Here is a 23,004-nt window from a genome sequence, read left to right on the forward strand (position 1 = left end):
TTGTGAAAGCATTGAATAGAACAATGTGAAAACCACGCTTTTGCATAATCTGTAGCGAAAATAGATATGTAAAGATAAAATCTCTTTTCGAAAATGGAAAATTAAGCACTTTTTAAAAACACACAATGAAAAATGCACCTTAGGGCTTTTAAAAAACAAAAATAAGAACCTTTTAAAAACGCTACACACGTTTTCAGTATGAAAAAAAAAAAATTGGCGCATTAAGTGATATTTTCTGGATATTGCTTGCTTAATCCTTCAAACTATTTGTCCTTATCATTAGCTTAATCCACATTTCTGTTTTACATTCATTGAAGATTAGTGAAAATATATATATGAATATTCAGAAACTATGGAAAATTTTAATTTGGCTTGATACTTCATTAAAATAATACAACTTTTTTTTTCTCAATAAAAGTCTTATAACAGATGAAGAAAAAGGTATTGATTTTTTAAAAATAATTATTTCTTTACGCATTTTAGATAAGTGATTCATTTAATGAACTGTTCATGAAAAGAACCATTCATGAATGACACTTTTCATAATTGGAGTTTATTAATAACTTTATTTTTTGCCTTCATATTAAATAAAGTAAAGTCAAAAGCTTAATGACAGAAGCCATTAATTACATAAAGGTTGAAAACTGGAAGAAATCAATCAAAGAAGAAAATGTGAATTAGATGTTACTATGGAAGAAACTTTAGAGAGAATAGAAATTAACCAGAAAAAATGTACATATTGAATAATGACTTGCCAGTTTGCAATAACTTAGTGAAAAAGTTAGTTGCCGTTTAGCAAAACTATTAGAAAATTATATGAAGAGCACTTTTATCTAGGTAATTCTTAAATGTTAGTTTTGCCACGAGCATTTGAAATTCACTGAAATATATTTTTTTAATAAAAATCTTTAAGAAAAAATAGCCTAACTCATTTTTTTTTTAAAAAACACCTAATTAGGTTATAGTTAAAAACTTGCAAGATTTAAGATTTTTCTTTTTAAAAACTTGTCAACAAACTTACAGGAATCAATAGTTAACCATGGCAGCAGAATTTATGGCATTTATCTGCGGGACTATCTTCATTAACCCAAATTAGTTTGTGATACCAAGGCAATCATAAAAAGATTATTTAAAAAAAAATCACCTTAATTTAATATCCACATCTATAGCAAAATTTATAAAAATAAGGTATTTAAAATTTGTGAAAAAAACTTTGCTTGGATTCAATTTTATTTTTTTTAAAATGATGCTTAAAGAATGTTATAACTCACTATCAATAATAACAGTCTGTATTCAAGTAATGCTTTTTTTTTAATGTATGAATTTAATGATTGCATTGAATCGTTAACTTTGTATTTTAAGGACAAAATTCATCTGAAAATGCTGCAATCATATGTAACGTTTGTTGCACACATAAGAGAGTTTCAACTACCAGGCAGTTGATCATTGTTAAAAACCATGCCACTTACTTATAGTTTTGTAATCAATGTGGAAAATCGTTGAGGGCAATGATACATTCAAACGCTTGTAGATAATAATGATGCTGTTCTTTCGACTCCACACTTCAGAAGAACTCATGTTTACAATTTGGGGTTCTCGAATGGACGCACCATCAAACACTTTCATCTCACTAGGAAAATAAAAAATATAATTAAATTAATAATTCCTGGTATTTGAAAACATGTTAGTTAACATATTTATAGATTAAGAAAAATATTCCAAATTACTAATTCAAATGTCACAACTTGAAAAGAAGAAAATTCAAATTAAAAAAAAATACTATATACAATCACAAAATTATATACAATATCCATGATACTTCAGAAGTTAAAGCACTGAGGTTTCATTTTATTTTATAACTGTTGTTGAACAGCAGACAGAATTTTGGTTTTTACGACTACTAATGTTCTACTCCGTAGCCTTGTAATTTTGAACCCAATCTAGAAGACAAGGGAACTCATGAATTAACTCTTCGTAGAGGAATTTTAATGGAACAAACCAGTTAGCCTGACAGCAAGGGGTTTCTAACCCATGTCTACCACTGATGATATTTAACGTCAGCAGGGAGGTCTGTCCAAACCAGGTGCAGAATTTGTATCGATCAGCCATCGCTGGGATTCGAACCCAGGAAACTATGGAGCTTACATCTCCACAATACTGCAAGTAAGTATATTATACTTTTATATTTAATGAGTTCAAACAGCCTTTATATTGGTTATTTTAACATGCAGTCCCTGGTTAAATTATCACAGGGTGCATAGCCAAATCTCTTAACAAAAAATAAGCACCTTTTAAGTACTTTTTAAGCACTCAAAAAATATTTTTAAGCTCTATATACATTGACAAAATGCAAAAGAATTTTTAAAGACTTTACATGATCATGATAAAATAACTGGTTTCTGTTAAAGAACTCTTTTCTTGATTATATTAGCCATTATAAAATGATCGGGAGATTTTTCTGTTCGGGGGAGGAAAGTGAAGACAGAAATTGAGAATATCTTGCAAAATGCAGCAAAGTTGAGCATTAGAGTGCAATAATCTCACCGAAACCTGCTCAGTAGACGCGCATGCGAACTGGCCAGAATTTTATCAAACATCAAAATGATTAGCGCTTTCATACGTTATAGACCAACAGTACGCCGAGATAGATTGTGGTTGAATGAACATTGAATAGAACAATGTGAAAAGCTCGGTTTTTTATACTCCGTAGCGAAAATAGACATGGTAAAGAGAAAAAAAAAATCTCATTTTTGAAAAGGGAAAATTAAGCACTTTTAAAAAACGAAAAATTGAAAATAAGCCCTTTTAAGCACTTTCTAAAAACGCTACTAACCATGTATTAAGACACACTATAAGATTCTATGTAAAATCTTAATTATCTAGTGATACTTTACAGCTTTATTGTTTTAACGCAGCTGAAATCATTTAGCACTTGTTTAGGTTTGTGTATCAATTGGTTAATATTTGTAATGCAATAAAAGCCCATTACATGTATGTTCAAATATAAAAGTATTGCATATAAACTTGTGCAAAACATACAATTATAAAACACTACAGTGCATCTAATAATTTGGTCTAATTATTATTATATACGAATGCAATACCTGATATAATAAATATTGTATATTTATATCACATATCGTGTAATTTATCCAAATGTCGAATTTATATTATATATAGCTTAATCCAATCGATGCATGAATGTAAACAAATGCAAGCCGGTTTCAGTCGCGTAAAAACAATAAAGCTGTAATTAAGATTTCACATAGAATCTTATAGTGCGTCTAATAATTTGGCCAGGGACAGTAGGTTAAGTGAGTACAGTCAATTTTCTGCTAGTAATTAAATTATTTCAATATATTGCAAAGTTAAATTATCCTTTTTTTTAAAGGTCAGTGAAAAATTTATGAAATTTGGCAGAATAAGATTTGTAAACCACAAACTTTAATCACAAGGAATCAAAAACCTGGCAGAAAATAAATTATAAAAGTGTTAGGCCTTCATAAATATTTTTGCTTAAATCCTCTACACAAGAGTTCATTTTATAAAAATGACATATTTAAGGGTTTATATTCAAATTACTTATATAGGATAAAAATTTATATTGAAAAAAAAAAACTTACTAATTATCCTTCTCTGCTTTCGTAGATATGTTATAGGCTATGATATTCACGGAACCCTCCATGGCATTGTTGCTAGCGGGAACTGATATTTTCCACATGCACAAAGTCTGAGTCGGAACTGATACATTTACCATAAATTGACCAGAAAGATCTTTATCCAAGACATCTCCACATTCTACAATAGAATTTTAGATGAATCAACAAGAAATATTTATTTAGCTCTTCAAATTATGTACCAGACATAGGGAAGAATAGTCATAAAACAAAAATTCCACTTTAGAGCTTTTATTCTTAATATAACACATTCTATTTACCAACCCCCATGATTAATGATCGTATTAATCATCTTTCAGGGTTCCCACACTTATTATCAGAGCAAAAATTAAGGACTTTATTTTTTAAGTCCTTAATTTAAAAAAAAAAACTTATCGCTTATTGTAATGCATACAACTAGTAACCTCAAGTGACAGCATCAATCATTTACTTTTCTAAAAAAAAATTATTAAATTACATTTACTGATATAATTATATGATCTCTTTCATACCCTATTATTTCTTTCAAAATGCTCTATTTTCCAAATAGGGTCTCATTCCAGAAGAAAGGAAGAATGTTTTAATTAAACAGCAAGGGCTCTTCTCCTTGTATGTAGTCCCCCTCGCACGCATCCTTTTTTTAACTCTCAAAAAGTTGCACCCTCTACAGAGATGCCAACTTGCTCCGGACAGCAAATATGTATTTTAAAGTGGTAGTTTATCAATTGTGATTCCTGGTTTAATAAATTCAATTTAGTAGATTTTTATCCACCACTATCTCTAAATAATTCGCGGGCTTATATAATTAAACACTTTATAGTTCTTATGTTATGCTACACCTTTTAAAAAGCAAGCAAAAATGGTCAAATATTTGCAAAATTTACTCTGTAGTTAATTACAGCTTTGTTAATTATTTTGGCATGTCCGGAGCAGTTGGTATCTCTGCCTCCATCCAAGGTCTCATCTCAATTTTGGTCTTTAATATTTTTCTAAGACTAAAAAATGGTTAAAATCAAGTAGTGATACTGGAAATTAGGGACTTTTAAAGACCTTGAGCCTAAATTATGTACTTTTAAGGACCTTTATATTCCAAAATAAAAATTAAGCAGTTTTTAAGGACTTTTAAGCACTGTGTTTCTCAAAAGCTGAAATTATTCACATCAAATGTATAAACTGTATAATTAGGAGCAAACCACTAACTCTTATCCAACAAATAATGGTAAATCTCAACAAACAATGACTACTAAAATTAGAAATTCGTATGACATAACATCATATCAATTAAAAAATATCAAAATTTAAAAACGTAATAATGAATGGGAAAGCGTTTATAAAGCGAAGTAGATTTATTATGAAATCAAATAAGTCATAAATAACAACTCAAACTTAAAATTTCCATGCTGTTGCATCGTATAAATAACATCATAATTAAAAAAACCACAGAGCTGAAAAAATTCGAAATCACTACGGATATCAAAAGTAATAAAAAAACATCTAAATAACGTGAAATTATGAGTGCCAAAAAGAGATCACTCAATTTGGCATGATGTAATAACATTTTGCTTCTTTTTTTTAAAAATCTGATTACAGAAAGAAAAAAATTGCAATTTTTGAAGAAAAAATAATAATAAAATATTGAAGTAAAAATTTTATTTACTCTTTTTCTTTTGAAAAAAAAAGTAAGGACTTTTAATAGAGCTTAGTCCTTATAAGCAAAATTTCCAGATCTGCTGCTTCTAAATGTCTAAACAATATATGAATTTCTTTTCTCCCACAAGACCGATTTTTCTTACACTTTACTTCCTTCGCTCCATTTTTACATAATTTTTAAACGAAAGTTTGAAATTTAAGCAGGGAAGAAAATTGCTATAGTATTGAAGGCACTTTTCCCATATGAAATAACACAAACAGCATGTTATTTTTTTTAAGTTAAGAATTTTAACAATCATTCTTATCTATAAGGTTTAGTTCATTTCAAACCAGTATTTTTGAGTTAAAAAAATTTCAAAATCTGAAACAAAATCTAAATTTGCAATCTAATTTTTAGATACTTGAAATGTTATTTCGCCACTGCATTGTTTGGGCATATGAAAACATGCAAAAATTGAGAATTAAGCTGCGATTTAAATAATTTTTATCTAAGTACAATTTTTGCTAAATAGGAGATTATTTTTTTTTTAAAAAAAAACGTTAAATAATTTAGATAATATTTCATAAATTTTCATTTTATTTTTAAATCCAAATTATTTTTTTTACGCGAGACAGTAAAAGTTAAAAGTTTTACTTTGAGTTTAAGACACTCAAACCTTTTGTGTGAACAGTGATATTAAAGTAAATAAGATTTTAAAATAAATATCTCACCAGCAACGGTTCCATTGAGTGTGAAACCTTCAGAAGAAGTTAGTGATGGTGGGGATTTTGAAGTTTTACACTTATCAGATATGAACTCCACGAATGAACCATTAGAAACAAAAAGATCATCCGGTAAATCAGAGCCACTGTACTCTAAGGTAGTATTTTTCTTGGTGTTGAAAATTCTGATGCAATGCTCTGGTACCAATGACATCTTATTGAATGTTAGATGAATCAAACTATCCTTTGGTGCAACAATAGTCCAGTTACAGTTAGAGAACAGGGGATAAGTGTCAGGGAAGAGAGGGGATGTAATGTGAAAGGTTTCCAATGATTTCAAGTTCAATACACCACCACAAACTGGAAATGAAATTTAGATAAAAAAACAAATATTAGATATTTAATAAACAGTAAGGGTGCAATAAACAATTGGTTGTTATTTGCTAGTAGTCACCTTTGTCATGCAATTAAATTTTTTATTTACATTTCATAAGAAATAAAAATTACTCATGCTAATATCTTGATTAGAAAAATTTCTTTTATTACTCTACCGTTAACTATGGGAATTGCCACATGTACTATGCCAAAAAAATTATTTTTTTATAATTATGTTGATCAGCGGTGATTGTAAGCCTAAGTCAAAATTCCAGAAAATTTCTTGAGTAAAGAAAAAAGTTTAAATCGAAAAATTAGAAAAAAAATTTAAACAAGGTTCTTTCCTTTTTCTCAATATTTCTTAGTTTACTTAAAATATATTTAAAATTTTACACATACCTATACCATTTACAAATACCTATGTCGACCTGGAGTAGTAATTAAAATTTACAAATGTCTTTTTTTTTCTTCAGTTTATGATTAATAACTATTTACTGATAAAAAATTTATCTTGAATATAAGCTTATAAAGCATCTGGCTCCCCCTTACAAATAAAATAACCCGTGTTTTTAAGTTCCACCTTTGAAAATTTGATTTCTGGAAACTTTTGTGATCAATGATTTTTTGAAACGTCTGAACCTTCGATCTCCGGAAACTTCCGGATCATGGTTAGCAAAAAATCCGGAAATCCGGAGTTTTTCCTGAGCACAATCAGCCTTGGTTGATAGAATAAAAATTAAAAGGATTTTAATGTTGATAGAGAGTGATAGCAGTAAATTGTTAAATATTGTGAAAGAGCACACATTAATCATATACTATATACATAAAATAACAGTTGAAAATTAAACACTAAAAATGACAAATAAAAAAGAAACGTAAAAATGACATTAGAAAAGGAACATATATTTTTAATCTTTAGACTTTTAAAAGGGTTTTTACTTCAGAGAAAAGGTAAACAAATAAAAAAAATGGCTGGGTAGTTTAAGGAAAGTTGAAAGTTACCAAAAAAGTTACTATTTCTTGTTTATATTTTAGGTTGCTCATTTCAAGTGAAATCCACTATAATAAACTCTTCTTGACAAAAATTACGATTAGGGATAATTTATATAATTTTTTAATAAGTTTACTGGAATACTTTTTTAAATTCTTTATTTTGGCAAAGTAAGAAATATTTTTAAGAAGGAAGTAACAATTTTTACCATCTCAATGTTTTTCACATAATGTTAAATATGATACTTTTCAACATTAAAAAAAAAAAAAAAACTTACGATTTTTAATACAAACAAAAATGAAGTGCTTTTATCTCAATTTTTTTTTCTGCTAGCAATTTAATTTGATTCTTGACTTTTTCAATATAAAAAAAATCAAGAGGGTGTTCTTTTTTTTATTTTTTTAATTGAGATTAAGAAACTTTCATTTCACCAAAATGTTTTCGTTTGAATTTTTTAGTAAAAAACCAAAAATTTTTTCAATGACCAAAAACAAAAAACTTTTGGGATTTTTATTAAGAAAAAATTAACGTCTAACAACTTTTTTTTTGCCATAAAAACAACTTTAATTACTTTGGCTAAGCACCACTTTTTATGTTTTTAAAGGCCAAAATAGCCTCTTAATTTTTTATATTGAAAAACATAACATTTAACAATATAGGAAAAAAATTGAAGTCAAGAGAGCTTATCTTTGCTACAAAATAGTTTTTTTTTTTTAATATAAACTAATTAATTTTTTTATGGCCAAAAGGAAAACACATCTGTTTTTGTCGAATAGAAAAACCTTGATTTATTTAGGAAAAAAAAAAAACTTTTTACTTTCTTAATGACGTAAAACAATTTTTTTTATTATTTATTCTTTATATTGAAAAACATGACGTATAACATAATGAGAAAAAAATTTAAATCAGGAAACTTTGTTTTGTTCAACAAAGAATATTTTAGCTAAATTTTTGAATAAGCCAATTAACAAGATAAATTTATGACAAGCTAATATATTTAGCTAAATTTATTAAATATATCTTAGCTATAATCTATTTTTTATTTTTTTTTTAAAAGGAAAAAAAAAAAAAAAAAAAAACGAGAAAAACATTAAGGTGAAAACACTGATAGTAAAAGTTACTTCCCAATGAAAAAATTCTTAAAATTTAACAAATTCTTCAAAAAATTAACATGAAACTTTTAAAAAATTTATATAAATAATTTCAGCATTTTAACAGCGTAATTATATACAGTGTTAACTTTTTTCTTTCTAATGACACCAAAATTAAGAAAATTGACGTTCATAAAAAAAAAAAAAGATAAGACATTTGTAGTTACAGTGTTTTCCTAAACTGAGTCAAATTAATAAAAGGCCCTCAAATCGTAGTTTTGGTCCCAAAATTCTAAAAAAAATTATCAATTATTAAAAACTTTTCAGAAAACAAATGAACAACAAAATAACATAGAACAGGAAAGAATGATAAAAACTAGACCAGAAAATAAAAAGTAGAGGAGAGTCGGGTAGCCCCGCCCACTGTCAATTTCATATGTATAGAATACTTTTCAAGTCAATGGGCCATCGGACATTAATTGTTATATTAAAAAAAGATTATTTTCAAAGTTTCAAGTATTTATGGAGCTGTTAACATGGAAAACAATAGTTTTGAAAATATGTTGAATACAGTAGTCATGAAATTAAGAAAAATTGGTTGAATGTTTTGATTAAACTTCATTTCAATACTAAAAAAATAATTTTTTCAATGCATACAGCATTAATGTATGCAGTCTTAAGATTAATTTGCACGAAGAAAGAAGTCTATATGTGAAAAATTGTTCAAGTAATTAAAAATTTACAAAAAATTGGATTTCGGGTAGCCCCGCTCACATGAATGTCGGGCATCAACGACCAATTTTATTTCGTCGATAAATGTACAGTTGCAAATATTATTTTATTACTTCAAATTTGAATGCTATATGCATTTTTAACAACAAATATTGTTGTTATTAAATGATTGTTATTAAATTATAGAATTCACTAAAAGTATATAAATATGTAATAAATAAAATAATTTCGTGATAAAAATGATAAACGAGATTTACCTATTGTCAATACATTGGTCATTTTCATTTACATGTGAAAAAACAGTCAAAAAACATAATTTTTGTAACTGGGCGGGGCTACCCGACAAATTTTGAAAAGAGCTGAAAAACATGTTTTTTAAAATTTCTATTTTTTTTTAAGTTAAACTATTCTTTTTTTGGTTTATTCTTTTTACATTATTTAATTAGATGATAAAACAATAGAAACATACAAAAATATTGATTATTACTCAACATTATACAGAAATATAAGCAATACTCCTTAAGTGAGCGGGGCTACCCGACTCTCCCCTTATTCAAATGTAATACAAATTTATATAAATTTCCAAAAATCTTAAGTTTCTTTAATTTCAGTAAACAAAACTAAAATCTGTAACAAGTACGGAAATTCATTCCAGTTGTATGGGAATATATTAGCTGCACATAGAAATCACTATTAATCTTAATGTAGGTAAAACTAATTGGGAATACAATAATTACCTGGGATGAAGCTAGAGTGTCCAACCAAAACAACATTGTCAGGTTTAACGCAAGCTTTACGAGTAATCTGGACCATTGCACCAGTCGAGGCAGGGATACTCAATTTGGGTACATTATTTTGGGAGACATCAAAGTTACCTATTTGTGTTCTATCAGCATCTAACTTGTATATCACAACAGAATCATCTTTAGACAAAGATATATACTGGAGGTGTAACAAAAGAGCTGCAATAAATCGCAAACAAGATTAAGGATTGTAATGATTAATGTGCAAAAGCAAAAATGAAAATAAACTGATTTTGTTTTAGTTCACAGAATATTGCAAGTCAAATAGTGCTGGAAAAATTTCAAGCGTCATTCACATGAAAAGTTTGACTTTAATTAGAATTTTTAAAAAAAGTCATTGTTTACGCTTTAAGCCAAACAAGTATTTGTAAGGAAATCACTACAAATTTATATGGGGATTTATAAATTTAATGTTGATACATAAATTTATATATTACTACCTAAAAGTGCTCCCGTTTACGTATAGTAATGCGAAACACACTACTTACAAATTAAAATTAATAAAAGTTTGATTTGTTATAAATAAAAATTAAGTTGTTTTCATTTTGATCATACGACAAAAAATTTATAACTATTTCATATGCAAATGTATTTTCATCCCTACGGGTTAAATAATTTTTCACGATTTTAATGAAGATAATTGTTTTCATACATTTTGAAGTTGACTGCCCCACAAAAATTCCATTTATTCACTTGAAAAAAAAAACTTTAAATTATTGTTTAAAGCTTCAATTAAAAATGAACAAGAGAAACAAAGTATGATATATAATGCTTGCTTTCATAATTTCGTATCAAGTTTAAAAAAAAAAAAAAAACAGTGCAACTTTTTATTTTACTCAAATTTACTCTCATATATGATTATAGTAGTATAAAACAGAATCATTTTAATGATTGATGACACTATTTATTTACATGGAAATAGATTAGTGTGAAGAAGTTAAGCTTTGTAGACAAAATTTTTTCAGAAAATTTTTTAAACTTAACAAAAACTAAAAATAGAGCAAAATAAATATTGAACTAAAGTAAAAGACAAGTGCAAATAAAATAGGACTAATTGTTTACATACTGGAGCCAGGAATGTTTTGAGGAGGAATAATCCACATGCAAGTGTTATTGCAGTTCCCAGATAACACATAATTTTCATTGGTAAGTGTACTCATATGCATACAACCTATATAAAAAATAATAAATAAAAAAACCCAGTTATTTTAAGTGCAACAAAATTATTTAAATGCAAGTCTGGAGTTTCAAGTCAAACATTATTCTTTTATGAGCATTCTATTTTTATTTCTAAAGGATTAAGTTTCGTGGTCCTTAATCAAGATGCTTTTACTCCTAATTTAGCTATCGACAATTTCAGTTTGTCCTAGTTTTTTTAATATACACTATATAAGATTAATTAAATATTAATAATTGGAAAATCTGTAAAAAATGAGTGATGTGCAGCAAAATTTTCAGTTTTTAGCGGTTGCTTCTCTAACCCCTCTTAAGGAGCAATTATTGTCAGTGCTCTAGAATAAACCTTGCAGAAAGAAATTAGAGTAGCTTTATTTCACAAGTATTGGGAGAAGTTATGCAATGAACAGAAATCTCATCACATTAAATAATTTCTCATACCATCAAGTTCGAAGGACAATTTCTATTTATTTACATTTTCTTTTATATTAATAATATATATACTATTAAATATAACTGCTAATACATACTTATTAATTATGATTAAAGTAATAGAATAGATTTTAAGTAAGGTGTATATACTGTGCATCACTTACTTCATAGTTTGTGTTTACACATGTCTAAAAAGAATAGGAATATAACACTTGCTACTTGAGCTCACACTTTTTTTTTTCTTTGTAAATATTACTCTTTGAATTTGAAAATAATTTTTCATTTTGAATTGGTTAGGGCAGTAATTAACTAGGGAATGAGAAATAGGTCACATTTATTTATTACCCTCATTGTGCATATTTAATTTATTCATATTTTGATTGAGTACAAAATGGGGAATTGATTGAGTACAAAATTTGGGAACAAAAAAATTCCAATTCTACATGCATTTAAACTTGAAAAACTTATCAAATGATACGCTATAAATATGCGGTTTAAAATGCACATCAGGTATTTCATTGTTGCATTTATAAGTTAGATTTAATTTGTAACATGAAATTACATCATTTTCAGTTCTCATACTAGATTTTGGAGGTTTGAAACAAGTTTTGACACTATACTCTGTTGCTAGTTAAGAAAAAACTATAGTCTTTATGAAGAATGCCTGTTTGCATCTAAGTGCACGCCAAATGAATACTAAGCTTTCAATGTGAATTTATATCAACATAGTCAACTCACAAAACATTGCACAGCCTTCCTTTTGTTTGTTTTCCTAAATCGTGTGAAGTGAGGAAAATAAAACTTATTGTTTGTTAATAAAACTATTGTTTTGTTAATAAGATTCAATAAAAATAATATCTTAAAATCATAACAAATGTGAAAACTTTCTGTTCGCCTTTAACTTTTGAAAGAATAATAAATATGGTTTTTTTTGCAGACAATTTTCTTCTACAGCATAACGAAGTAAAAAAAAAATTATCTATCATTTGATTTGTTAAAAGGATGTTAGTATAAGACGCACCATTTTTAGTGGTCCAATCAAATCCAATGCTCTAGTGACGTTGTATAGTTGTTTCCTTATCAAGAGCGAATGTTCTCCTTATTTATTGAAATATGTCACCAAGTCCAGGATTCCAGTACTACGAAACTTAACCCTTCTTAATTATTATATGACTATTGTAAAAGATAACACGAATTAAATTTCTGGCAAGAGAGTTTAACTTATATATTGTTTATGAAGCACATTTATATCATTTGACAGAACTAACAATACTAAATGCAGTCGCAGGTAATAACTAAAATTCTATACCACAATGGTCTTTTTCTTAACATGCAACAGAGTATAGCAATGTTAAATTTAAATCAGCTTTTAATTTTAAAAAATCTAATTTTAGTTAATGTAAAATAAACTAAACTAGATTTTTTTAGGCGATTAAATTGTAACTTTAAAAATGACAGATGTTAATGAATATATGATGACAGAGTTTGTATTTAAATGAAAGAGACACATTATCAAATTTATCACTATTAACAACACCTTATCAACATTAACAATTAAACACCTTTAAACATTATCAATATTCTTACAGAAAAAAATGTGCAGGATGTTTAAGATAATAACGATTCCAGAACCTAAGAAAGTGTATGAAAAAACTGAGACATAAGAATGGAACATGCTAAAAACCTAAATTCTTATCTTTAAAAAGAAATTTAACAATCATTTAAAAATGAAACTAAATATAAGCTGAACACTTATCAAGCATTTTAAAAAAAATTATGAATTAAGAAAATATATAAGGTTAAAAGTTTAATATATACAGGGTAACTGCTACATTTTAGATTTTCAAATTCATGACTAATTTCTTGCACTCATCAGACCAATCCTGGAATATGGAGCACCAGTCTATAGTTGTGCATCTGCTTCAAACCTCCAACGACTTGAACGAGTCCAGCTTTCTGCTGCTCGCATTATTACTGGACTCAGAAACAGTTGTCCAAATGACATTGTCTTGTTTGAGGCCGACCTCCAGCCTCTAGGTCTCAGAAGAAATTATCTCCTTACTAAATACTTTAACAAGCTCTCTAGCCTTGGACACCAAAACAGAACAGCAGATTATCTACAAAGGTGGAGTAGCAACCAAAGACTAAAGAAGAACAGCCCACTTAGCCAGGCCGTAGTTAACAATGTACTTGCTGGAAATGTCGAGGATTGCCTTAATAAACAATTCATTGACCCAACTGAAGGACTACCTGGTGTTTATTTCCATCAACACCTTTCATCACAAGTTAACAAGAAGATGGATCACCCGGAATTGCTTAAGCAACTTGCTTTAGAGGTTATTAATACCATCCCCAAACAATCAATACTGGCGTACACAGACGGAAGCAAGACGGAAACATCATCATCTGGCACTGGTGTCTACATCAAATCAAGTAATGTCTCCCTCAACATCTCCAAAAGGAATCCTGATTTCTGCTCGGTGTTTAGAAGTGAACTCATTGCTATTGATACTGCCCTGGATTCTCTTCTAACACTACAGGATCAAAATAACATCTGGATCCTCTCTGACAGCCTCAGCTCCATACAATACTTAACGCATTGGAGGAAGGTGAGAGACAAAACAGGTGCTTCAATCCTACAAAAAATTAAAATCCTCTCACGATTGCGTGAAGTCCACCTCCAATGGATCCCTTCTCACGTTGGGGTTCTGGGCAATGACATCGCCGACACTCTGGCTAAGGAGGGGACGAAAGAAAATCTGATAAGTCCAAATTCCCTCACCTTCATGGAGCTGGCATCAAAAAAGAAAAAAGAAGACCTCGCTTCCTGGCTCGTACCCCCCAAACATCACTGGTACCAGAGCACCAGTCCAGGAGGTGCACTCAACATTCGGTGCAACCGCAAGGACCAGACTGCACTTACCAGGCTTATCAGCGGCCACCTTAAGTCCCTTTCTTTTGAGGGTAGTATTAAAATCTACCCTAACTGCCCCAGGTGCCACAACATGCAGGCTTCCCCCCAACATATACTGGACTGTCTAGGTCTGGACAAAAGGGACATTCTTAATAACACACTTATGGTGGCCGACTTCCTCCGGGTGATGAATTTCATGGACATAGTTTAGCCCTGCTAATTTTGGGGATAAGGAAGAAGAAGAAGACTATTTTTCCAACAAAAACACAACAATAAATTTAAAAAAGCATTATAATGACATAAAGTGAAATGATAGGTATAAACAAAACTGTTACACTCTGCATCTTCATGTTTATAGATTTTAAATTTAAAAAACAGAGTAAAGAAATAGTTGAAGCAATAAAATAGCTGAAAAAAATAAAAAAGCAAATATTTATTTTTTTTTCTGCAAAATTATATTCTAAAGATACTTTTTTTGTTCACCCGAAAGAAAAGAAATACTCCTGATTTTTCAGTTCTCATTTCCGAATTTAAAAAAAATTCGCCAATGACTGGCTTGCTTCAGCTAGAATTTTAATTAGATAAAATAAAAAATAAATAAACAATTATAATAATTCTGAAATCCCAGAAGATTAAAAGATGATTTGCTCTAGAAAAGTTTTTCTTTCATTTTTTGAAAGAACACCATAATTTTTAAAGAGCATGATAAAAATGTTTTATATTGTAATAAAATATGACTGTGAGCGGGAATTTTGTTACAAATTGAGATATTCGGAACACCAAAAAATTGGAGGGGGTTATTCCATTTTAAAAATAAAAATTTTCGGCGACCTAAATCCATGACTTTCCATGATTTTTTTATAAAATAATTAAAATTATGACATTTCATGACAAATTTTGTTCAATACCAAAATTCATGACTTTCCAGGTGCGCAGATACCCTGCATATAAGGTTAAAGGTTTTATAAGGTTAAAATGAAAAGCTTTCACTTACCAGGTGAGACTCCTTTAAAATCAGCCTCAAAAGAGCCTGCACTGAAACCAGTAGCAATGATCATCATCTTGGAGCTTTGTGACAAGATGGGATACCACACATCACCATGAAGAGTTGTGATCACATTGCTTAAATCAAATCCATCATAGATAGTCAAAGTAGCAGGTGATTTAAACGCAGATACAGTGAAGTTTAACAAAACAACTTCCGTTTCGTTGACATCCAGCATGAATATTGTATCGTTGCCAACTGTTTCTTGCATTCTTATGTGTCCACTGTCTACATAATGTCCACCTTGCCCTAAATTTTTAAATAAAAATTTATGTTAAATTATGGAAGAATTATACCTTCAATTAGAATTATGGAACTCAGAAATATTACTCGTCCCGAGGACGGCTTGCCCAACTATGTACCCGTCCTCCTTTGAAACTAACCCGTAGCTTCTAAATAAATAAAAATATAATTTTCTCTTATTTATTACAAACATTTATATAAATTGCCCAATGAATTAGTAGTTACTAGGATTACATTATACAGTAATAAAAGAAATACTAGGTTACTAATAGTAACCTAGTATTTCTTTTATGAAATAATTTAAATGACAAAGGTAAAGTTATCTGGAATGTCAATTTATCTGAGGGTACTGTGTTTTGTAAATGAATCAAATATGACGTTTGCCAGTACCCCTATCAAGTCAATGATTTACAGAGGTTTCTGCACAGAAATCCGTAAGGGGTTTTCCATTTAGGTAGATGTTCATAATTGCGGTTAAAGACCATTTTTTCTATCACCACTCTTTTCTGTAATGGTTTTAACCTTTTTATTGGAATCGTTTCCGATACCAAAATAATTGCTAATGCTTTGCTGCCGATTCATCTTTTTGCCAAATATGCCGAGAACGGTAATGCAAGCGGAGTCGGGCTGCAGTCGTTTTCGCATTTTATTCTCTATGATAGGGGTGCACAACCTGCGGCCCGCGGGTCTAAATACAGCCCTTCGACTACTGAAGTGCGGCCCGCGAGAGCTTCCAAACACAATAAAAAAAATTTAAAAAATGGCATTTTTTAATCTCACTTTTAAGTCATCACGTTTTGACACAGTCAATTTTAACAGATTCTTTAGTAAATGTACCTTTAACGCGCTTTCTTTAAGCCGATTTTAGAGTAAGTATAAATGATTTTTTTTAAACAGTTATTTCCACTTTTCTACGTGATTTCGAAAATCGCGAATTTTTATGACGACGCGACTTTCAGATCGCAAATTTAAATAATCACTTTTTGTGCACTTTATTTGTGACGATTTCATCTTAAATCTAAGTGATTTTTTATCTTTTTTTTTCAATTCTTTTTTTTTTTCCAAAATTTTTTTCGGCAGTTATTGCTATGCGTTCCCACGTATTATAAAAAATTCCAATTATTCTATTACAACATGAAATTTTAAATCATGCATTTGACACGCTTTATTCGTGCTGAGTTCAGCATAAATATATTTTTTCCCAATTACTTCTATACTTTTCCACATGATTTTGACGATTCCGTTATTTAACTATGATGTTATTACGACACGTGGTTGTTAATCGCGGAATTAAATAATCACTTTTTGATACGGTGTTTCATTACAGTTTTATAGTAAATCCTAGTTATTTTTCCTTCGTTTTTATTTCCGCAAAGAATATTATTTGGTCGAATGTGGTAATGAATTGTGATTTGGTCAAAAACAAATATTCGGCAAAAAAAAGAAGAAAAAAATCGACTGAACGCCGTACATTTGGGGTCAAATAGCAAAATCTTTTAGCAGCATAGTAACACTGAAACTAAAATATTAATGCTCAGAATATTATTTCCTGGAAAAACGTATTCATAAATTAACTCTAAAAAGAACGTTTTTGAAAAAGTCGAAAAGCGAAACAGAACATAAAAATCAATCTTAATTTTTGAAAAAAATTTTTAAAGCTGAACATCTCAGTTTTTCAATTACCAGAAAAAGCCAAGAAAAAAGAATTAAGTCATCAGAAATGCTATTAAAAATTACTGCATTATAATGAAAACGTCTAAAAAAAGTTTTTTTTTTTATTTAAAGAAAATAAAAAGATAGAAAAAACGTTCTTAATTTTTAAAATGAAAAACTTATGCCGAAAATCTCAATTTAAAATTTTCTCACTGCCATAATTTTAGAAGAAAAAACATTGCTATAAAATAAACTTTATTGGTAACTTTATTTTTAAAAAAAATGCTGACTCATAATAAAAATGCATAAAAAAAGAAAAACAGAAAAAACAAATTTTTCTTAGTTCCTGAAACAAAACTTTAATACTGAAAATCACACTTTTCCATGTTACTGGTTATTTATATTACAGTACAGGGAAAGAGTGATAATAAATTAATAGTATGAGACGTTCTATAAATGTTGGGTTACAATAAAAGCAGCAAAAAATGGAAAAAAAATCCTTCTCAATTCTCAAAGTATCGAAAAAATGACTTGTCTGATTATAATTTAAAAAAAAAAAAGTAATATCCATAAAAATTCAAAAATAAAAAAAACTTAGAAAAATAAATATCTAAAAATATTCTGCCGAATATTTGACTGATCATTCAACCAACTGAATTTTTCACAGAATGGCCAAATACTCGTTACATCCCTCCCTAATTTAAATACAATGTTATTTCAACTTGAGAAATTCATAAAATGGCGGAAAATGTGAATTTTTAAACTGCTCACTGTTTGTAGTTTAGATTTCAATTTTTTGTTGCTTAAGTGATCTTTTTCGATAAAAAAAAGAAAAATGTTTACGATATAAAAAAATCTAATAATTAATAAAATAAAATAATAAAGTACATTACAAAATAAGCATTGAATTTTATTTTGAACTATCGCAGTTTTGTTTTTATTTTAGACTTTTGCTTAAAACCTATAAATTTTCTTCAATTAAAGTATTTAATTTGAATTTATAATACTTAAATATGACTAAACTTTTCCCTACTTTCATTCTGTGGGCATTGCAGCTTTTTTTTTATTTATTAGACTTTAATTCTAAAGTGAATTTTCGTATTGCATGATATGATGAAAAAAAACCACATTTCTTTTCTTCAATGTTTATTTATTTTGATAAATCTATTGTTCATATGATAAAAATAGCAAAAAAAAGTATAAGTTGTTGAGACTGCATTTCTTTAATCATTAAAAGAATAAGGTTAGAGTGAAAATTAACTTACCATGTACAGTGATATTGGCTTTTATTTCTGAAATAAAGCTGTTCGGTTTAAAACTTATCCACAAATATGGACCAGATGACCGTATCAATTGATCTGTGGAGAGAAATTATTTGCATGGGTTATTATAAAATATAATAAGTTAAATTATTTTGCTCAAAGTAATAGTAAATTATTTTACTCTAAGTAATTTATTTTAGGTTTCTGCTAAATTTCAGCGAAATTCTCGCAATTATGATGGAAAAATTTGACCTATCAAAAGCCTTTTCCAGGGTGCGTAGCCAAATCTTTGAATAAAAAATAAGCACTTTTTAAGAACTTTTCAAGCACTTTACAAAAGTTTTCAAGCACTCAAAAAATTCATATTCAATCAATAATATTATTGAAAAACAAAAACTTTTTATAAACAGTTTTAGCGTTAAAAAAAAAGAAAAAGAAACAGGCGTAAATCGAAACAATCAGTACCTTCCCACATCACCGAGTGAATTCAACTTGACCCTGAATTCAGAACAAAAGTACCCATACCCCTACGTCAAAAAAAGTGTTAGAAGTAAAATAAAATAAACAAGAACAAAATTAAAATAAATTAAAAAAAAAAACATTCCATAAGGATCTGATATTCTCTATCCAAATTGAAGCACTCGGGTTTCGGTTTCAAGTGTGCGCGCATGCGCAAGTCATAACGTGGGTACGAACATGAAGTCCGTGTGAATGATTACGTAGCAAACTCCCCATTTTTCGTGAAATGCATGGGATCCATCAGATATCACTGAAGGGAAAAAAAATTATTCGTAAAAAAAGCACTTTTTAAAAACGCCAGATGAAAAAAGCACCTTTAAAAGCTTTTAAAAACGAAATCCCCAAAAAAACACATTTAAGTACTTTTTACAAACGCTATGCACCCTGTTTTCTTTTTACATATTGCAAAATGTGATATGTTTACAAAAATACCGGCTTTTGATAGACTTAATTGAGCCATCGTAATGACGAAAATTTTGCTGAATTTATGAGCATTAAATAGTAAAAACTATGTAACGTTCTGCGACTATGTTGCCGAGATTCTGGATCAGGATTTAATATTATCTAGAGTTTAACTTTGGTTTCAGCATTTTGCTGAAACAATAATCGAAATCAGAAGGAAAAACGCGTGTTTCAATCTTAAGCCGTGTGGTTTTTTTTCTCCTCCACTCCAGTTAAAAATGAATTGGCAAGCAGACACAGAAGCTGACGTACTAAAATGATTTCATGTTCCTCACACCCCCATTTTAAAAAGAATGCATTGAAAAACAGGTGCAGTTGCAATACTTGACCTTGAGTCATTATTCTGTTTTTTTGGCTGTCACTATGCTTTTTAAAGGAGGAATAGCAGAAATGAGCCGATTTTAAAAAAATAAGAAAAATAAGAGTGCCGAAATAATAGAAAAATTTGGGAAAATAGGGGATCCCTGCAAACTTCAATATTCCAAATCGAATCAAACTTTAAAATAAATTGATCCAAAATTGTAATTAACTGCTAAACTCTTATTCTTTCACACTATGCATAAAAACAGGGAGTTTTATTTTTATCTGCTACAGAACAGGTGAATTTGAAACTCGAATTTCCTTTCTTGGTTCTAATTTGCAGCCGCTTAGGTTAGACATTTGAAAAATAAAAAGAAGAAATATTGCAATTTAATTCATCAATCAAGTTTTCATTTTGTTTATTTTTCATAAATGATGCATTTCCAAATTTAATGCTTATCAAAAAAGTTATGATCACAATTCGACAAAATGAATATTACCATATACCTTTTCTTCTACTCTAAATTGCTCTAAAAAATTAACTACACATTTTGTGTATTTAACGACAATTTTTTTAACTTTGCTACTCAGTTCAAATTAAAAGAGGGGAAAAAACGTAATCCTCAGAGATATTACATTAGCTTCCTGAAGCATTCACGTAGTGCAATTTCAATTCCATTAGTCTGATTGGTTAAACATGTCTGTCTTGCTTTTGACATCAAATAGTGAAGAAGAATAAAGTTTGGATGAAACAAAAGTGCGGCAAAAAAAGTGGGGGAAAGGGGAAACTCATGAAGCTATTCTTCATTTTAGTCGCTAATTGGCTCAAAAAAGTCGCCACTTTTACTCAACTCATAGCAAATTAGTTGTTTTTACTCAAATTTCTACTAAAATAGTCGCCATAGTTGCTATTGCTTTAAAATAGTCAATTTAGTCGCCAATGGCAGACCTGTACAGTAGGGATCATCAACAATTTTAGCAATTATGACATTTTTTAAAAATATTATAATGATTTTATAATTAGCAAATGTTATACAGATTGAGATAAAACAATGCAGACAAAGATAAAATTAAAATGTTTCAACACATTTTTATTTTTTGTTTTATTTAATTTAAATATCCACATAATTTTCTGTTTTAAAATTGAAAATTAATTCCCTGCAACTGTGAAAAGTACAAGTGAAGAAATTGACAATCTCATTCACATGCTTATCGTATGTGTGCAAGGCTTATAAGGTTCCCAAAAGTTTTCTTAAATATTATAGGGTTCCTACACCAAAAAAGTTTAAGATTCACTGTTCTATAGCAACAGAGAGGTAATTCAAAACTAAGCAAATATTATTTGCAAACAGAACACAGAGTTTTACTTTAACAGTAGGTGACAATGAAAATTAAACTGTTTTTCTAAAATTTAACTTACTCATGGAAGTATTTGCATGTGAGGCTGTAACTTGAAACAAAGGTTGAGAAACAAAAGATGCTCCATCGTTTATTGATACTATGTCCAATACAGTGGATAAATAGAGTTCAATGAAAGCTACACCTAATATTTTTTTTCCATCGCCATGCTCGATAATCCATAAACATTCATCTCCAAAAGTTCCATTATCCAAAACATACTTAGGTGATGCAATTGGAGTTGGATACACACCATTAAGGCGGATGTACTGACTGCAAGCTAGGGAAACAGCAAACATTTAATAAACACACTATGAGCAACAAATCATAATTAGTTCTTTTCATAAAAAAATGAATTAATAAAATAAGGCTGTAATAGAATGGATACTTTGAAGAAGCTTGTAGTGGAATATGAACTGTGCTTTTTAGGTTTTCGCTAAGAAAAAATACCATATTTTCCAGGCTAAATGTAAACTTTTAAAGCATCTTAATTCAGGATGGCCTCTCAAATCAGGTTTAAAATTTCCTAGATTTTTCCCGGTTAAAATCTTAAAATTTCCAATTCAGCGTGCTCCCCCTTTTTTATTCACGAAGTGAAGGATAGCTACTTAACCACAAGAAAAATGTCTTTATTTTTTAAAGTTTTACTGTCTTGGTACAACATTAATTTTTTTAAATTAAGATAGATGTGGAGAAAAAATGTTTAGCTTGTAGAATATATTGCCTTTATTGAATAAAAAGTGTTTTAATGTGTTACTTTAAGAAGTTTTTGCAATAAGTGCACCGAAAGGCAAATACATAGCGATACAAAAAACCTTTGACAAGTATTGTTTAAAATATTTTTATTAAGCAGAAAAAAATAATTCCGAACCATTATAAATTCATTTTTACCATAAAATTTTATTTACTTTCAAATGTAGAGCTATTTTACATTCATAGCCCTATACAGAATTTATTGATCCTATTTTCTTTTAACTAATATCTAAAATCAAATGTTTAATGTTGCTGGTTTTGAATCAGCAATATTATTTACTGAGATACTCTGCATTCCTGTGGCAGAATTTTTTCAAGCTATCTGCAACAAAACTCTAGCACTAATATCTTTCTGCAAGATACTTTTAATAATAACAAGCACATATATTACTAATTTAAAATAGAAAAAGTGCTGTGTTTACAAAAAAAAAAAATAATTTATTTTAATTGAACATGTGATAATTTTTTATTCTAATATTATGGATAATATTCTCACAATATATGGTAATATTCACTGGCAACAATTTGCCATAATTATTGCCTTAAGTAAATACTCAAATGCACGATTCGAATTTTCCATATTGTTTGATATATTTTGGAATACTTAAAATCCACGTGAAAATCAATCGAAACATTACATTGATACTTTCGGCGTAAATTGAGCATATAAAAAAGTTATTATCTAAATACATGATTCAAATATGACATGTAAATTTCTGCAGAAAAGAAACTTTTTTTTACTTTTCAAAAATAAAATCTTTCTGCAAGAACTCTGTAACATTCTGCGACTTTGACGTCGTGATGCTGCCACGGGGCTCGGAATTTAAATGCAAAATTGTTGAATTTA

The 23,004-nt window shown here is 28.8% G+C and overlaps 1 protein-coding gene across 2 annotated transcripts in view; it reads right to left on the reverse strand.

The window, feature by feature from the left end:
• The window catches only part of LOC107444233 (cubilin), a 49,355-nt gene that overhangs the window by 4,951 nt on the left and 21,400 nt on the right, over positions 1–23,004 (reverse strand). For both annotated transcript variants that reach the window (XM_071179477.2, XM_043052838.3), the window contains exons 8-15: positions 21,427–21,684; positions 18,729–18,821; positions 15,517–15,816; positions 11,067–11,171; positions 9,935–10,159; positions 6,018–6,368; positions 3,624–3,798; positions 1,470–1,630 (exon numbers count right to left, since the gene is read on the reverse strand). In XM_071179477.2, coding sequence (XP_071035578.2) covers positions 1,470–1,630; positions 3,624–3,798; positions 6,018–6,368; positions 9,935–10,159; positions 11,067–11,171; positions 15,517–15,816; positions 18,729–18,821; positions 21,427–21,684 — 1,668 coding nt within the window. The remainder of the gene's footprint in view (positions 1–1,469; positions 1,631–3,623; positions 3,799–6,017; positions 6,369–9,934; positions 10,160–11,066; positions 11,172–15,516; positions 15,817–18,728; positions 18,822–21,426; positions 21,685–23,004) is intronic.

The sequence above is a fragment of the Parasteatoda tepidariorum genome, chromosome 1 (genome assembly GCF_982258835.1).
Source record: "Parasteatoda tepidariorum strain Cologne lab strain chromosome 1, Ptep-v5.0, whole genome shotgun sequence".
NCBI lineage: Eukaryota > Metazoa > Arthropoda > Arachnida > Araneae > Theridiidae > Parasteatoda > Parasteatoda tepidariorum.